Raw genomic sequence first — 16,301 nt, forward strand, 5'->3', positions numbered from 1 at the left:
GATGGCGAGCTGCACGTCGGGCGTGAGCTGCAGCACCGCTTCCAGCTCCTCCACGAACTCCAGGTCCTCCTCCTCCATCATCCCGCCGCCCAGCTCCCTCCGGACGCACACGCGGACCCCGGGTCGGGCCTCCTGCGGTCACGCAAACCGCAGAACCGTACCCCGCAGCGGGCAGCGCTGCAGCGAGCTCCGGCTCGGCCAGCTAGCCGGGAACTTCCGGGAAGGCGGCACTTCCGGGACGCGAGGCATTCTGGGATAGCGGAGGATTGACCTCCGGGTGCCCGGAGAAGGCGAGCCGGGCACGTCCCGGATTCTTCCTGGACAGCCCTGACCCGACGAGGAGGGGGCCCTCGTCCCCTCGCCGAAAGGCGCGGACACTGCAGGACCCCCCGGTGAGGATATGCCCTCGCACCGTGGCGACCGACCGACCGACCGACCGACAGCAACTCCCTCGGGCCCCGAAGCCTGGGGTCCTTAAGCTCCCAGGGCCCCCCCTTGGTCAATGGCAGTAGGTGCCCCCTGCCATCGGGGGAGAAATGACCCCAGCTGGTAAGTGGCAGTGTTGCCAAAGACAACATGTCGGATGGGACAGTGTCCACGTTCAGAGTTAAGTTCCCCTGGTGTCAGGCCTGCAGGCAGAGATTTCGGGGGGAGTCTGCAGCTCCTTGGGGTGAGCGTGGGCAGGGGGAGGTCCAGCGTCGTAGTGCCCCTCCTAGGGGAACTGTTTACTTCCTGAGACTCTGAACAGCTGGAGTCTGAGTCCCATTCCACCACTGATAGGCTGTGTGATCCTGAACACATCACTCCCTCTGCTTGCCTGCAAGGATGTGGGGACGGTTACATATAAAAAGCACCATGCAAATTTAAGCTAGTAATACAGGTAGTATGAGGGTGCCTGTTTCTCATGCACCACGGAAAAAAGAGGCCAAATCACCCTGTGGAACCGCTCTTCCCCCAGACACTTAAAACGACGAGAGAATTGCAGCCAAAGGCAGAGCTGTTTCACCAGTTACACATTGTGAAACCGTGTGATGGAAGAGTGCCTGGCCCCTCTGAGATTTTTCTAAAATTTCATTTTATCAGCTTGTAGTAAAGAAAAGATGGGATCAGCATAATTTCTAACAATAAAGGAAGGGTTAAAATATAAATCAGCTATACAATGGATTCATAAAAGCATAGTTTTTAAAATTATTTAATGACATGGAAACGTGCATAAAATATTTCAGAAAGCAAAATGTATATTTCAGAAAGCAAAAATGTACAGCATTGTCCCAGTCTGTATGTGTATATTTCATGCCTATAAAAATGATAGCAAATCCCTAGCCAGTTGGTTCGGTGGATAGAGCATCAGCCTGTGGATTGAAATGTCCGGGTTTCGATTCCTGTCAAGGGCACGTACCTCGGCTCAATCCCCTGCCCAGGTCAGGATGTGTACAGGAGGTAACCAATGGATTTGTCTCACATCCAGTGTTTCTCTCGTTCTTTGTCTCTCCCCCTCCCACCCTTCCACTCTCTCTGAAAATCAATGGAAAAATGTCCGTGGATGAGGATTAACAAAAAACAAAAAAATGATAGCAAAGAAATAGTACTTTTCTGCAGGTGATGGAGTGTACATTGAACATTTTCCCAAAATGTCTACAATGAGCCTGAAGTCCTTTTATATTCAGGAATATAAATGCCCCCCCCTAAAATAAATAAAAAAGAAAAATGTAGCCCTAACCGGTTTGGCTCAGTGGATAGAGCGTCGGCCTGCGGACTCAAGAGTCCCGGGTTCGATTCCAGTCAAGGGCATGTACCTTGGTTGCGGGCACATCCCCAGTAGGGAGTGTGCAGGAGGCAGCTGATCGATGTTTCTCTCTCATCGATGTTTCTAACTCTCTATCCCTCTCCCTTCCTCTCTGTAAAAAATCAATAAAATATATTTGTAAGAAAAAGAAAAGAAAAATGTAATTATATCCACCTGTCTTGGATTTTTTTTTTTCCATCACAAGCAAGTCCTATGATAATTCCATCATCCCTCCCATCCACATTTCCTCATTCCTCACCCCCTCCCCTGCAGTCACTGGCCTGATTTCTGTCCCTATAATTTGACTTGTTTGGAATGCCATATAAATGGAAACATATGTCACCATTTGAGTGGCTTCTTTCGCCTAGCATAATGCATTGGGTTTCATCATACTGTTACACGTATCAGTAGTTCATTTATTCCTGCTGAGTGGTATTTCCACTTACATGGCTATGCAACAATGGGCTTATACATTCCCTGGTTGGAGGATGTTAGGGTTGTTTCCAGTTTTGAGTGATGAGGAATAAAGCTGCTATACATATTCATGTGCAGGTTTTTGTGTCCATAAGTTTTCATTTCACTTGGGTGTATACCTAGAAGTGGGATTGCTGGATTGTGTGGTAAGTGTGTGTGTAACTTTATAAGAAACTGGTAAATGTTTTCCAAAGTGGCTGTATTATTTTTTGCGTTGCTACCAGCAGTGTATGAGAGTTCTGGTTGCTCACAGATCTTATGTGGGTTTTTTTTAAAAATAATATTTTTTATTGATTTCAGAGAGGAAGGGAAAGGGAGAAATAGAAACATCAGTGGTGATAGAGAATCACTGATTGGCTGCCTCCTGCATGCCTCCCCACTGTGGACCAAGCCTGCAACCCAGGCATGTGCCCTGACCGGGAATCGAATGGTTGACCTCCTGATTCCTAGGTCGATGCTGAGCCATGCTGGCTGAGCAAGCTTACGTTTAATGTTCATAATAATAACAACTAACATGTCCTGGCCCTTACTACATGCCAGACACCCTGCAAAGCATGCATTGTCTCTTTCAACCTGCATGGCAATTCTGAGGTTGATAGTTATTATCATTACCCCTATTAACAGATAAGAAAATGGAGATGTAGTTAAAAATGAAACAAAATTTGCCCAAGGTCCGATAGCTAACTTTTCCTGCCATTCATTCACCTGCTGGTGATAAGCACTAGGCTAGATGCTAGGAATTGATCAATCATCAAATAGACCACCCTAGCTGGTTTGGTTCAGTGGATACAGTGTCGGCCTGTGGACTCAAGGGTCCCAGGTTCAATTCCGGTCAAGGGCACGTGCCCAGGTTGCAGGCTCAATCCCCTGTAGGGGGCGTGCAGGAGGCAGCTGATCAGTGATTCTCTCTCATCATTGATGTTTCTATCTCTCCCTCTCCCTTCCTCTCTGAAATCAATTAAAATGTATATTTTAAAAAGATAGACCAAGTGCCTGCCTCCATGGAGCAATTTGCATGTATGGAAAGTAAATATGTAATGGTGATGCATGCTGAAAGACAAGTAGGGGAGAAAGTGGGGGATGGGAGATATCTGTAATACTATCAACAATAAAAATATTTTTTTTTTAAAAAAAGACAAGTAAAGCACATGTTGAGACACTATAGAAAAAAAAAAAAAAAGACAAGTAAAGCACATGTTGAGACACTATAGTGATAGAGTGTTCTGATTGGTCAGCAAAGGCTTCTCTGAGGAAGTAATTTTTAAGCTGAAGCAAAGGGTCGGTGGTGGGAGTAAGGGATGACAGATGAAAGGAATGGTATATGCAAAACTCACGAAGAGGGAAGAAATTGGCCAGGGTGATGGGACTTTGAAAGCCAAGGGAAAAATGGTACAAGAAGAGGCTGGAGAAATAGGCAGTGCCAGATGGTGGAGGCTCTTGAAGGTCACGTTAAGGAATGGAAAACCTTTGAAGGATTATAAGCAGAGGAGTGACATGACCAGGTTTACCATGCCTATCATCAGCCCTCGTCCCCTCATTTTTGATTTCTCTGTTTCTGAGCAGCCCATTGTCATGGAGAGTCATGTAACCAGGGTGACCATCACCAGTGGAAATTCATGGTGCCCAATTTCCACTGATTGTCCTTTTACACATCCACTGTCAACTCAATTGTACTCCCCCTACGACCCAAAACATTTCCCTACTTGGAATTTCTCGACTCCATCATTTTTTCCTTTCTTCCCTTTGCAGATAAAATACTAGTAATGAATGTAAGTTACACATTACAAGAGTGTAGGAATATAAGGGAGCAGAGATACAGGTGAATTCCACATTTTAAGGAACTGCATTAAAATAAGTAAGAACAGGCTAGACTGATTTGTTTATGATAAGCAAAAGAGGGAAATACTTCTAATAGAAGGGGGAAACCTGGAAAGAGATTATTCACTTTTAAAATTAAAAAAATACGGAGAAATTGGATATGAAAATAGGAGCATGTGATCTCAAAAATAAGCTGGACTTTTTCTTTTTAAACAATTTCCTGTTTTGCTATGAGATAGGATACAGATGATGACAAAGTATCACAGAAAACATATTTTCTATTTTGAAATTTCACCGAGTAAGGCATAAATTCAGTCTCTAATACTTAAACACACACACACACACAAACCTTGGAGACCCTATCCTTTAATAACAGGCGATCTCAAAGGATCTATATATATAAAAGCCTAAGCAACCATTTGACCGTTTGACCAGTAGCTACGACATACACTGATCACCAGGGGGCAGACGCTCAACGCACAGGCATGGAAGTATGGAACAGACTGATGAGTCTCAGAGGGAAGGGGGGGGAGTGGGAGGGCAGGAAGAGATTAACCAAAGATCTTATATGCACACTAGAGGCCCAGTGCACAAATTCATGCACCGGTGGGATCCCTCGGCCTGGACTGCGGGGATCAGGCCAAAACCGGCAGTCTAACATCCCCCGAGGGGTCCCGGATTGCGAGAGGGCGCAAGCCCCGCTGAGGGAACCTCAATGGTGAATGAATCCATGCACCAGGCCTCTGTAGATTTATAACAGGCTGTAGAGGAGTCCTGGGGTGCATCTATGAGATTAGCATCAGAATAAAATGGGGAAAAACCCATCACCCCCAAATAAGAAATTTTCATAACATGTCTCATTGTGCCAAAAAAAGAAATTGTAAAGTATAGGATGGAAATAGTAAGTAGTTTAAAACAACCTTTGTTAATGAAATCCAGTAAGATTTCTAAATTTCATGTGCCCCTGTCATTTAGTGTTTCTACCTCTATTAAAATGAATCTCCAATATCCTATTATATTTGCAACTGGTTACATTGTTTGTGAAGTACTAGAATATATTAAGTAGACATTGTGCAAAGTATGTTCTTTTATAAGATCAAGACAATGTCTCTATTCCATTTAAGCCTCTCTCTCTGTGATGACCTTCTAAACAGCTGGGCTTTTGTGAAATTTCTTGTTAAAAATTGCAGGATGTCTGAATTTTACCTGATCCTAATGACAGTAGCATAGTCCCTTCTCCCAACACTGTGATAACCAAAAACACCCCCTATAAATTCCCACATGCCCTCTAGGACTCTCCAGCACTCTCAAACTTAGATCCTGCTGTCAATATGGGTGGCTAAAGCTCCCAGGCCAACTTTTAGTGGAGGAATGCAGTTTAATTTCTACATAAAAGCTTGTTCAAATGTTTTCTTGGCGCTCCTTTATGGACTGTTTTTAGTAGATGGCTTTTCGTGATGACAGGCTCTTTTGCTATCTTTCATTCCTGAATTTTCTGAATATCCTGGACCCTAGCATTTGTTCCTGACTGACATATCATTCTGAATGTTCCCATATCCCAGACACCCAGTTTTGTTTTGATTGGTACTCTGGTTCTCTGTGCAAGCCCAGTCTTGCTAAGCAGATCATAATCTCCAACGAGCTTCAGTAGCTCCTCTGTTCCCACGGTCATAGCTCAGGCATTCAGGCCTGCGTATATGCTCGGTGGATAGAGCATCAGTCTGCAGACTAAAGGGTCCCAGGTTTGATTCCGGTCAAGGGCACATGCCCGGGTTGCAGGCTCGATCCCCAGTGGGGGGCGTGTAGGAGGCAGCAGATTGATGATTCTCTCTCATCATCGATGTTTCTATCTCTCTCTCTCTCCTTCTTCCTTCCTCTCTGAAATCAATAAAAATATATTTAGAAATTTTTAAAAAATTAGACCCTTTCCCCCTTGGCTACACAGGGTTCATATTCAGTAATTCCTTTACTTAATCAGTAATAGTCATCATTGTATAGGGCAAAATGACAACTCCTTTTGTGCAGGTCTTACACATTACAACAAATAAAAAAAAGACACTTGTTTTATAAAATTGACATTAACTAGTACAGTCATTATAATGTAGCTACTGTTAATTCATTGTATCTAACACCCTGAAGTACCTCACAACGCCACTGTCACATCCAGCCTGCTTTCTTGTTTCTTAAACTCCACTTCTTCCTGCTGAGTTCCGTTGCAGTCCCTGAGCTGGATCTTCTGCCTCTCCTCTTCTCCGGGTCTATAGCAGTCGTTCTTAACCTTTTTTGAGTCTGAATGCCTTGGAGGAAGTGAAGAAAAAGACACATTTGCACAACATTTTATTTATTTTTATTTTTATTTTATTGATTTTTTACAGAGAGGAAGGGAGAGGGATAGAGAGTTAGAAACACCAATGCGAGAGAAACATCGATCAGCTGCCTCCTGCACACTCCCTACTGGGGATGTGCCCGCAACCAAGGTACATGCCCTTGACCAGAATCGAACCTGGGACCCTTGAGTCCGTAGGCCGATGCTCTATCCACTGAGCCAAACCGGTTAGGGCTGCACAACATTTTACACGCAAATTTAAGGTGGGGGATTCCATTGAGTATATGTTAAATTTTTTTTAAAGCTCACACCTCCTGCTAAACGTAGAAATCTTGTGAACAACCCTCCCACACACAATATTCTGATGAGATGTGATTCCCATCCCTCCAATCTTTATAATCACTGACATACAGTTGATATCCATTCTCCACAAGCCAAGAATTGCTTTTGCCCAGCTAAACGTTTTTAGGTCTACATTTAAAAAAAAAAAAAAGCATAAAGTTTTGTTTCCTAAATATAATATTGTTCAAGATTCTGATTGCTTCCTCCACCCCAAACCCCCATTGAGACTCATCGCTTTGAGAAACTCTCACAGCCATCATTAGCCTACAAATCTTTTGTATCCACACTTGGGTTTCTCTCTGTAGTGCAGTGATGGCGAACCTTTTGAGCTCGGCGTGTCAGCATTTTGAAAACCCTAACTTAACTCTGGTGCCGTGTCACATATAGAAATTTTTTGATATTTGCAACCATAGTAAAACAAAGACTTATATTTTTGATATTTATTTTATATATTTAAATGCCATTTAACAAAGAAAAATCAACCAAAAAAATGAGTTCGCGTGTCACCTCTGACACGCGTGTCATAGGCTCGCCATCACTGCCCTAGTGTCAGGCACATATTGTCAACTGCCGGTGAAAAGCTTCACTTTGCTTATGCTCAATTTCTCTTTCCCTTTGCCTTCACTGCCCTTGCAGAGGCACATTTATCTGTTGGGTTTAGTTTAGCAATTATAGGCAGATATAATCCACTATGCTAAATGATAGGGAATGGTTTCAGGGACTAGTACAATGAAATACATTTTCTTTTTAAATATGTTTTTATTGATATTTTAGAGAGAGGTAGGGAGAGGGAAAGATAGAAACATCGCTGAGAGAGAAACATCCACACTGACTGGCTGCCTCCCGCATGCCCCCTGCTGGGGATGGAGCCCATAACCCAGGCATGTGCCCTGACCTGGAATCAAACCCGTAACCTCTTGGTGCGTGGGTTGTCGCTCAACCACTGAGCCACACCAGCTGGGCTACAGTGAAATACATTTGCATAGTGCTTTACGCATGGCTTAAATGTTTCCATATATGTGGTTAGTCTTCACCAAAGTCCTTGAGGCAGGGAGGACAGTAGGGTGCGGAGCCAAGGTGATGCTAAGTATTGGCCTGCTGCACTGACACCAAGGTCTGTTACGTTGCAGTCCAGTGCTTTGCTCTTCTGCCTCGCTAACCTCCTGAACTAGGCCCTGTTACAGTAGGGGGAAATCTTGGAAAAATCAAAGCCGTTACTTTCCAAGAGCTTATATGACATCTTGACACCTTAAAATATGATGACCCTGCTCAGTTGTTTAAAGCATCATCTGATATGCCAAGGTTGCCAGTTTGATCCCCGGTCAGGGCACATACAAGAATCAACCCAACCTATGAGGGAAGGTGGGGGGTGAGGGGGTAAGAGATCAACCAAAGGACTTGTATGCATGCATATGAGCATAACCAATGGACACAGACAGTAGGGGAGTGAGAGCATGTGCTGGGAGGTGGGGACAGCAGGGGAGAGGTCAATAGTCCAGTGCTTTGCTCTTCTGCCTCGCTAACCTCCTGAACTAGGCCCTGTTACAGTAGGGGGAAATCTTGGAAAAATCAAAGCCCTTACTTTCCAAGAGCTTATATGACATCTTGACACTTTAAAATATGATGACCCTGCTCAGTTGGTGAAAGCATCATCTGATATGCCAAAGTTGCCAGTTTGATCCCCGGTCAGGGCACATATAAGAATCAACCCAACCTATGAGGGAAGGTGGGGGGTGAGGGGGTAAGAGATCAACCAAAGGACTTGTATGCATGCATATGAGCATAACCAATGGACACAGACAGGGGGCCGGCGGGGGGCGGGGGAACCTGGGAGAGGTCAATAGGGGAAAAGGGAGACTTATGTAATACTTTAAACAATAAAGAAATTTTTTAAAAAAGAATCAACCAATGGCCTGGCCTGTGTGGTACAGTGGTTGAGTTTTGACCTAGGAACCAAGAGCCAAGAGGTCACGGTTCGATTCCCAGTCAGGGCACATGCCCGGGTTGTGGGCTTGGTCCCCAGGGTCTTTTAATATCTATATAGTATTCCATAGTTTGACTATACCATGAAATATTTTATTACTTGATATTTAGATTGATCATAATTTTTTCTATTACAAACAATACTATATCCTTTTTGTTGTTGTTAATCCTCATTCAAGGATATTTTTCCATTAATTTTTAGAGAGAGTGGAAGGGAGTGGGAGAGATGGAGAGAGAAAAACATCTATGTGAGACAGACACATGGGGCTAGGGATCGAGTCTACAACCGAGGTACATGCCCTTGACAAGAATCAAACTCGTAACCCTTCAGCCTGCAGGCCAGCACTCTATCCACTGAGCCAAACCAGCTAGGACACTATATCCTTGTAATATATATTTAATCTTCTACCAGCATTGAAAAAGTGCCTATATCTTTGTATCTTTATGTATACTGATATTATCAGTCTTTTGAATACTTATTTATAAAGCTTTTATTGTCTTTTTGTATTTCGCTTGTGTATTTCCTGTTTATATAACATCTGAATAATTCTTTTGGGTCATTTGTTTCTTCATAATTTGTACAATCTCTTTGACTATTCCGGATATTAACCCTTGCTCTGCTATATACTACAAATATATTTTTAAAACTGTTACTGGTCTTTTCACTTGTTAATAGTGTCTTTTGTTATACAGTTGTTGTGTTGTTTTTAATATACACATATCTGGCTCGGCCTGCATGGCTCAGTGGTTGAGCATTGACCTATAAACCAGGAAGTCATGGTTCAATTCCTGGTCAGTACACATGCCCAGGTTGCAGGCTTCATCCCCCATAGGGGGCATGTAGGAGGCAGCCAATCAATGATTCGCCCTCATCATTGATGTTTCTCTCTCTCTTCCTGTCTGAAATAAAAATATACTATATATATGCAAATCTGTCAGTCCTTTCCTATATGATATCTGGGTTTTATGCTTTGGTAAAGCTTTTCTAGCCTGTGGATTTTTAAAATATTTTTCAAAATTTTCGACGCCCTCAATAAATAAACATTTTAAAAAATTTTTCTTCTAATACATTTATAGCGTTGCTTTTTGTTTACCTTTGATATATTTGGAATTTATGTTTGTGTTTGGTATGTGGCAGGTGTTGTATTAGTTTCCTAGGGATACCATAGCAAATTTCCACAGGGGGGATACATTATGACAATAGAAATTTATTTTCTCACAGTCCTGGAGGCCAGAAGTCTGAAATTACATTGTCAGCGGGTTGAGTCCTTTTTGGAGGTTCTACAGGAGAAACTCGTCCATACCTCTCCCCTAGCTTCTGGCGCTGCCAGCAGTCGTCGGCATTCCTTGGCTTATAGACACAGCATTCCAGTTTCCCTCTCTGTTTTCACATTGCCTTCTCTCTGTGCCTGTGTCCTTTTCTGTCACTTATGAGTATACTCTCCTGGGATTTAGGGCCTACCCTAATCCAGTAAGGTCTCATCTCAATCCTTACACTAGTTTCATCTGCAAAGACATCATTTCTAAATAAGGTCACTTTCTGAGATACTAGGTGGACATGAATTGGGAGGTTTGGGCACTATTCAACTAATTTTATTTTTTCCAAAGGAAATTTATTTATTTATTTATTTTTAATATATTTTATTGATTTTTTACAGAGAGGAAGGGAGAGGGATAGAGAGTTAGAAACATCAATGAGAGAGAAACATCGATCAGCTGCCTCCTGCACACCCCCTACTGGGGATATGCCCGCAACCAAGGTACATGCCCTTGACCGGAATCGAACCTGGGACCCTTGAGTCCTCAGGCTGACGCTCTATCCACTGAGCCAAACCGGTTAAGGCCCAAAGGAAATTTAATGGTCGCCAACTGCCCTCCCCCACCGACCATCTTTGTGTGTTGGAGTGATGGTCAATTTGCATATTGCTCTTTTATTAGATAGGATTACATATTGTTTGAAAATAGTGATAGTTCTTTCTCTTCCTTCCCAGTGTTAAAATCTTTCTTGAAGGTTTGTGTATGTGCTGTTACATTGGCAGGACCCCAATAGTAGAGTGTTAAACAGCAGCAGGTTGAGTGAACATAGTACTTAACATCTAAATAGAAAAAAAAACATAAAAACAAACCAATCAAGCCAGAGATACTGCAGAGAAAACAATGGACTTATGATACACTAAAGAAATAAAGTGGCAGAATTTTAACTAGCAAGTGCTCCCTGTACTTCACCTTGCACTAATATTATTTAAAACCTCGTAAATCCTTCTGAGACCTGTGCTAGGCAGCTCCACCAAGTTACCTGGCAACGTGGGAATCTGCTCTACCTGCAGGGCAATCAATCTGGCTCTTAACTCAACAGTTCATTCAGCCTTTAGACTGACCATTACTAGTTCGTGAGGTCAGTCACTCACAGAACAGTGGTGACACTCAGCTGCCACATAAGCATGGCTGGTATGCTTGGGGCTGAGGTTCCTGGTGGTATATAAAATGAAGATTCCTTCCCAAAGAAGACATTTGAGCCCTTGTCACTAATCTGCTTTCTCTGCATTTTTTTAGTTTCTGGCCATTTAGGTTTTCACCTACAATCTTGCTCAGAACTAATTAACTGGTTGAAATTGGCTGTGCATGGTAAAAGCCGCTTCACAAAGAATGGTTTTTCCTTCATTCATTACTTAACAACTACCAAGCACCTACATAATTGTAGTTTACTAAATAGGTTAATAGAGCTCAACCTTTAAAAAGATAAAAAACCTAGATACTTAAATAGGAGCTTGGGTTTCTATAGATATTATAATGCCCACTTTAAAGGTAGAAAATGAGTGCTAATAGGATAGCAGTCTTCATGTTTTTTTGTGATTTTTTAAATATGTTTTTATTTTATTTCAGAAAGAGGAAGGGAGAGGGAGAGATATAAACATCAATTATGAGAATCATTGATCAGCTGCCTCCTGCACACCCTCTACTGGGGATCCAGCCCACAACCTGGGCACGTGCCCTGATGGGGAATCGAACCCTTATCTCCAGGCTCACAGGTCGATACTCAACACTGAGCCACACCAACCAGGCTGGAATGTTCATGTTTTTAAGGTAAAGTTTCCAGAACAAACCTACTCTCCCCAAGTTAAGATTTTCTTTCTTAAGCCCTGGCCCAGTAGTTCAGTTGGTTAGCGTCAACCAGAAACACCAAGATTGTGGGTTCGATCTCTAGTCAGGGCATGTACAAGAAGCAACCAATGAATGCATAAATAAGTGGAACAACAAATCAATGTTTCTCTTTCTCGCTCTAAAAAAATTAATAAAAAATTTTAAAATGTTTAGAATTCCTTTCTTAAGTTATAACCTACTTTGAAAGACAATCTAACTCATTCAAATATCAAATTACTTTGCAAAAATTAGGTTTCTGAAAATTTTAATAAATTAAAAATGATTATAAGTGAAATATTAATGTTCAAAATTAATTTAAAGCATAATTTCAATCAACTATATCATAAATTCATACAAAGAAAACTGGGGGAAGAATTCTACCAAAATGCTAATATCTGAGAACAGTATCTCTCAGTGATGGTATCAGTTGTGATTATTATTTTCCATAGTGGGCATGTTTTACTTTTTAACATATTACTTTTGTTTTTAATCCTCACCCAAGGATATGTGTGTTTTTTTATTATTGATTTTAGAGAGGAAGGCAGAGGGAGAGAAACATCGATGTGAGAAAGAAACATCAGTTGGCTGCCTCCCATTCTCAGTCCTGACCAGATCGAACCCACGACCTTTCATTGCATGGGACAACGTTCCAACCGACTGAGCCACACTGGCCAGGGCTAACATATTGCTTTTATGATCAGAAAACTAAAAATACAATCACTGAGTTAAGTAAGCAAAATAAGCCTTTTATGGAATTACTTATGAAACATGAAGATACTAAAAATGATTGATCGGATAATTCAGGATGGCAGCTGAATTTGCACTCCATTTGCTGGTTCTAACTCATTTCAAAGGTAATTTCTTCAATGGTTCAATATGTCTTTGAATATTTTTTTAAACTTGAGTTTAGAACTCACTACTTCTAATTAGGTGTGACTATCAGCAAACAAGCAAAACTTTGTATTTATAGGAAAGAAATGTGTATGTGAAAGTGCTTTAAAAAAATCGAAAGCAATAACACAAAGGCAAGTACTATACAATCAATTCTTTGTGTAAATTATGCTTTTTATTGACAGGGGTCGTTATCATTGTGTACATAAGCAAAGACTTCCCTGTGGCGTGCAGCTGTGGTCACTGTTTGTAGAAGCCATGTGCCTGGGGTGTGACTGTGCTTCTTAGACTTAGTTTGCCTTTGCAAATAGTCCAGGGCAAAACTGGGGAAGCTGCGGCTGCAGGCTGGCTAAGGCCAGGCCCAGGGCACCTTCAATCTAATGGGTGTTTATTGAGAAGCTTAGCAGCAAGGAACTGTGTTGCAGTGATACCAAGATAAACACAAATAATCCCTTGCCTGTGCTCAACACATAGTTAACATGTATTTTTGAAAACATCCCATCTAATCCTCACAGCCACCCTGTAAGGTAGGTAGAGGACCCCCCTCCACCCCCCATTTTACAGCAGGTTAAGTCGTTCTCCCCATGTCACACAGCTTATGTGTAGCAGAGCCAGGACTGGAACTCAGGTCCTCTGATCCTAACCCCAGTGCTGTACACCATGGCTGCCTCCTGGACCAACAGTCCCTACCTGACCATTAGAGGTACACAGTCTGAAGGGGAAACACATATACAAATATCAGTCAGTGCAAAGCCATATTGATAAGGTGTTTTACAGAGTGCAAAGTGCAGGAGAAAAAAAGAGAAGGGCCATTAATTTCCTCCTGGCCACATTTTCAGTCCTAAGAACAAGTTGTAAGTCAGTTTATCATTCTGCACCTAAGTTTCTAAATCTATAAAGTGAAAATAATATGCTCGCCTACCTCACTGAGTTATTTTGAGAACCAAGTGGGATAATATATGAAAATTATAAAGGTATATATAGGTATAAAGTGGTGCTAATAACAGCAGCATCAGAGCCCATAAACTTCACTGTATATATTTATATTTGTGAGTAAATAATTAGAAACAGTGCTTACTAATCAGAAACTACATTGTGAAACAGTATTATTCTTTCCTTTCTTATCAAGTTTGAAGGCATTATAATCATTAATCACATTGACCTTGAAGGCAGAAAGTATTGAATTCAAATCCCAACTCTGCCACCAGCAGTGGGACATTGGACAATATGTTAATTACTCTGGGTCATACATACACAGTGAGGATAATATATTTTTTCATGAGGACCCACTGAGATGATACATGCAAAATGTTTACTATAGTGCCTGGCACATAGTAAATACTCAATAAACATTAGCTTTAAAAGGTATCAAACATTTGTTGAGCACTTACAATGTACCAGGCCTAACTTGGGAAACAAAATGAAAATACACGGTCCTGTTTCAAAGAGATAACAGTTTGGCAAAGAAACATACATACAAATAAAAAAAAACCATGCTCACTACTCAACTGAAAACATCACAGGCAGGTTAGAAAATGAACTTATAAATCTGCCTGGAAAGACAGGTAAATAGAAATCTTGGAGGAGGAGGAAGTATTTGACTCAAGATGAGTAGAAGGGGAGATGAGTAGAGACCTTTTGAAGGGTGAGTAGAAGTTTGCAGTGCTGTTTATTTGGCTTTATCATTTGCCCACAGCGGTTTGATCCCTTGAAAAGTCAAGACTCATGTTTATGCTTGTTGGCCTTCTGGTGATTCAATCTAGACATTCTGGTGACTTCATGAGCATGGTGTTAGAAACGCATTTTACTTGCTATCTTCTCTATGTGAAACATCTGTTTGTTTTCATTTTATAGACTCCTTAAGAGCTGTACAAACAACTTCTTACATAGGGGATAATTGGTCCTGCCACTTAAAAGTGTTAGCATCCTTGGTACATGTTGCCTGATCCCATTACGGAGAGAAGGCAGGGAGGACTTGTAACCACTTGCCTCTGGAAAAGCAGGAGTGACCGGGATAAATGGGTAAGGAATACAAAGTGGAATGCACCCTGGGGCCTGGGGGAGGTTGTTGAGGGCGGGCTAGGAGAGGTCAATGGGGGAAAAAAGCGGCCATATGTAATACTTTCAACAATAAAGATTTTTTTAAAAAAGTGGAATGCACAAGGATTAGATCTTCTGGAGAGAATGGAAAGTTTACAGCTGTCCTTTGTCCACATGCAAATGTGAAAATCCAGAAAGCTTTGTATTGGCCAGATACCTTGCTACCAAACTGAAGTGTCTTTCTCATCTCACCAAGTGTGTTAGCAGGGAATTTGGGAGTTAGAGATGTTGCCCTCAGTGAAAGAAATTTCACACTTTTCTTTGGACTTTCTGCTTACTAAGTATTGGCTAAATCCCTCATCTGAACAACATACTGGAAGAGTTAAAAGCTGTGTTTATATCTGTTTCTACACCAGTAACTACCATGTTATAGAAATTTAACTGATATTGAACAGAAATCATCTTTTACTTTATAATCTCATATAATCTTGCCTCATATAATCTTTTGATTTTAGAGCTGGAAGAGCCTTAAAGAGCTTGTCATTCATCCTCTTTGTTTCACAAATGAGGCAACAGTGGCCTAGAGGCTGAGAAGTGTTGTTCCAGACAGAGTCCTCTTATGGGGCTTTTTCCAGCCTTTTGCATGAAGAGACCTATAGTACTTATCCATTGCAGTAGACATAAATGAACGGTGTTCTTCCCACATTAGCTGAGAAAGATACAGACCAAAGGAAAGTAAAACTTTGGTAAGCCCCAAGAGGGAGAGAAGCCAGTAATACTGAAGTCACTGTATTGGCCCATGTAATTGGTGCTGAGTGCGAGTGAATCAGATTCCAATCCACTCAAATTTAGGGCACCTGGCCCGGAACTTTTAACTAAGAGCCGTTGTCAACAACAAAACAGTCACCAAGACTGGGCAGTACCTTGACCCAAAGCCAAGAGGCAGGACCACAGAAAGTCTACAGACGTGATATTCCACCTCCATGTGCACATCGCAAGAGGAACTGCTGGTTCCGTGGCAGGATTTAATGTTCGGCGCGATCCCCGCTGGAGAAATGGCAGCAGTTGGCAGGGCACGGAAAAGCCTTCTTTGGCAGAAAGGCCATTTCCTTCAGACTCCTGTTGGGAACAAGATGCACCGAGGTTGATAAGCCAGGCCACAGATAAGCGTATAGCCACAAGCTCACCCACCCTTTCCTTCCTTTCCTCAAGGAGGGACGCCCACCGCTCTGCTCCAACGGGGCACTGCTCCTGCCGGGAGGGCTCGTCCACCTGATGGTAGGAGCTCTCCACGGAGTACATCCTCCTACCTGGCTTTTCTCGGCCCCCCACTGGCAGCCCGCCCCCTTCGCCTGGAGCTGGGCGGGAGAGGAGGGCGGTGGCAGATGCGGGCACTTCGTCTGTCGGGCTGGTTCCGGAGGGAGGAGGAAGGCTTCCGTGGCGACTGAACTGCAGCCCCCAGAGCCTCTGCCCTCCCCATCATTGCCTGGGCCGCCAGGC

General features: G+C 42.5%; 2 protein-coding genes across 2 annotated transcripts in view; one reads left to right on the forward strand and one right to left on the reverse strand.

Annotated features, from left to right (window-relative positions):
* Positions 1-504, reverse strand: part of VPS53 (vacuolar protein sorting 53 homolog (S. cerevisiae)) — a 140,091-nt gene extending 139,587 nt beyond the window's left edge. The window contains exon 1 of the mRNA XM_005858327.2: positions 1-504. Within this exon, the coding sequence (XP_005858389.1) occupies positions 1-81 (81 nt within the window). The 5' untranslated portion in view covers positions 82-504.
* Positions 505-12,900: 12,396 nt separating this feature from the next.
* Positions 12,901-16,301, forward strand: part of FAM57A (family with sequence similarity 57, member A) — a 12,881-nt gene continuing 9,480 nt past the window's right edge. The window contains 2 exon segments of the mRNA XM_014529614.1: positions 12,901-14,750; positions 14,752-14,783. Coding sequence (XP_014385100.1) covers positions 14,697-14,750; positions 14,752-14,783 — 86 coding nt within the window. The 5' untranslated portion in view covers positions 12,901-14,696.

The sequence above is a fragment of the Myotis brandtii genome, unplaced genomic scaffold (genome assembly GCF_000412655.1).
Source record: "Myotis brandtii unplaced genomic scaffold, ASM41265v1 scaffold1167, whole genome shotgun sequence".
Lineage (NCBI taxonomy): Eukaryota > Metazoa > Chordata > Mammalia > Chiroptera > Vespertilionidae > Myotis > Myotis brandtii.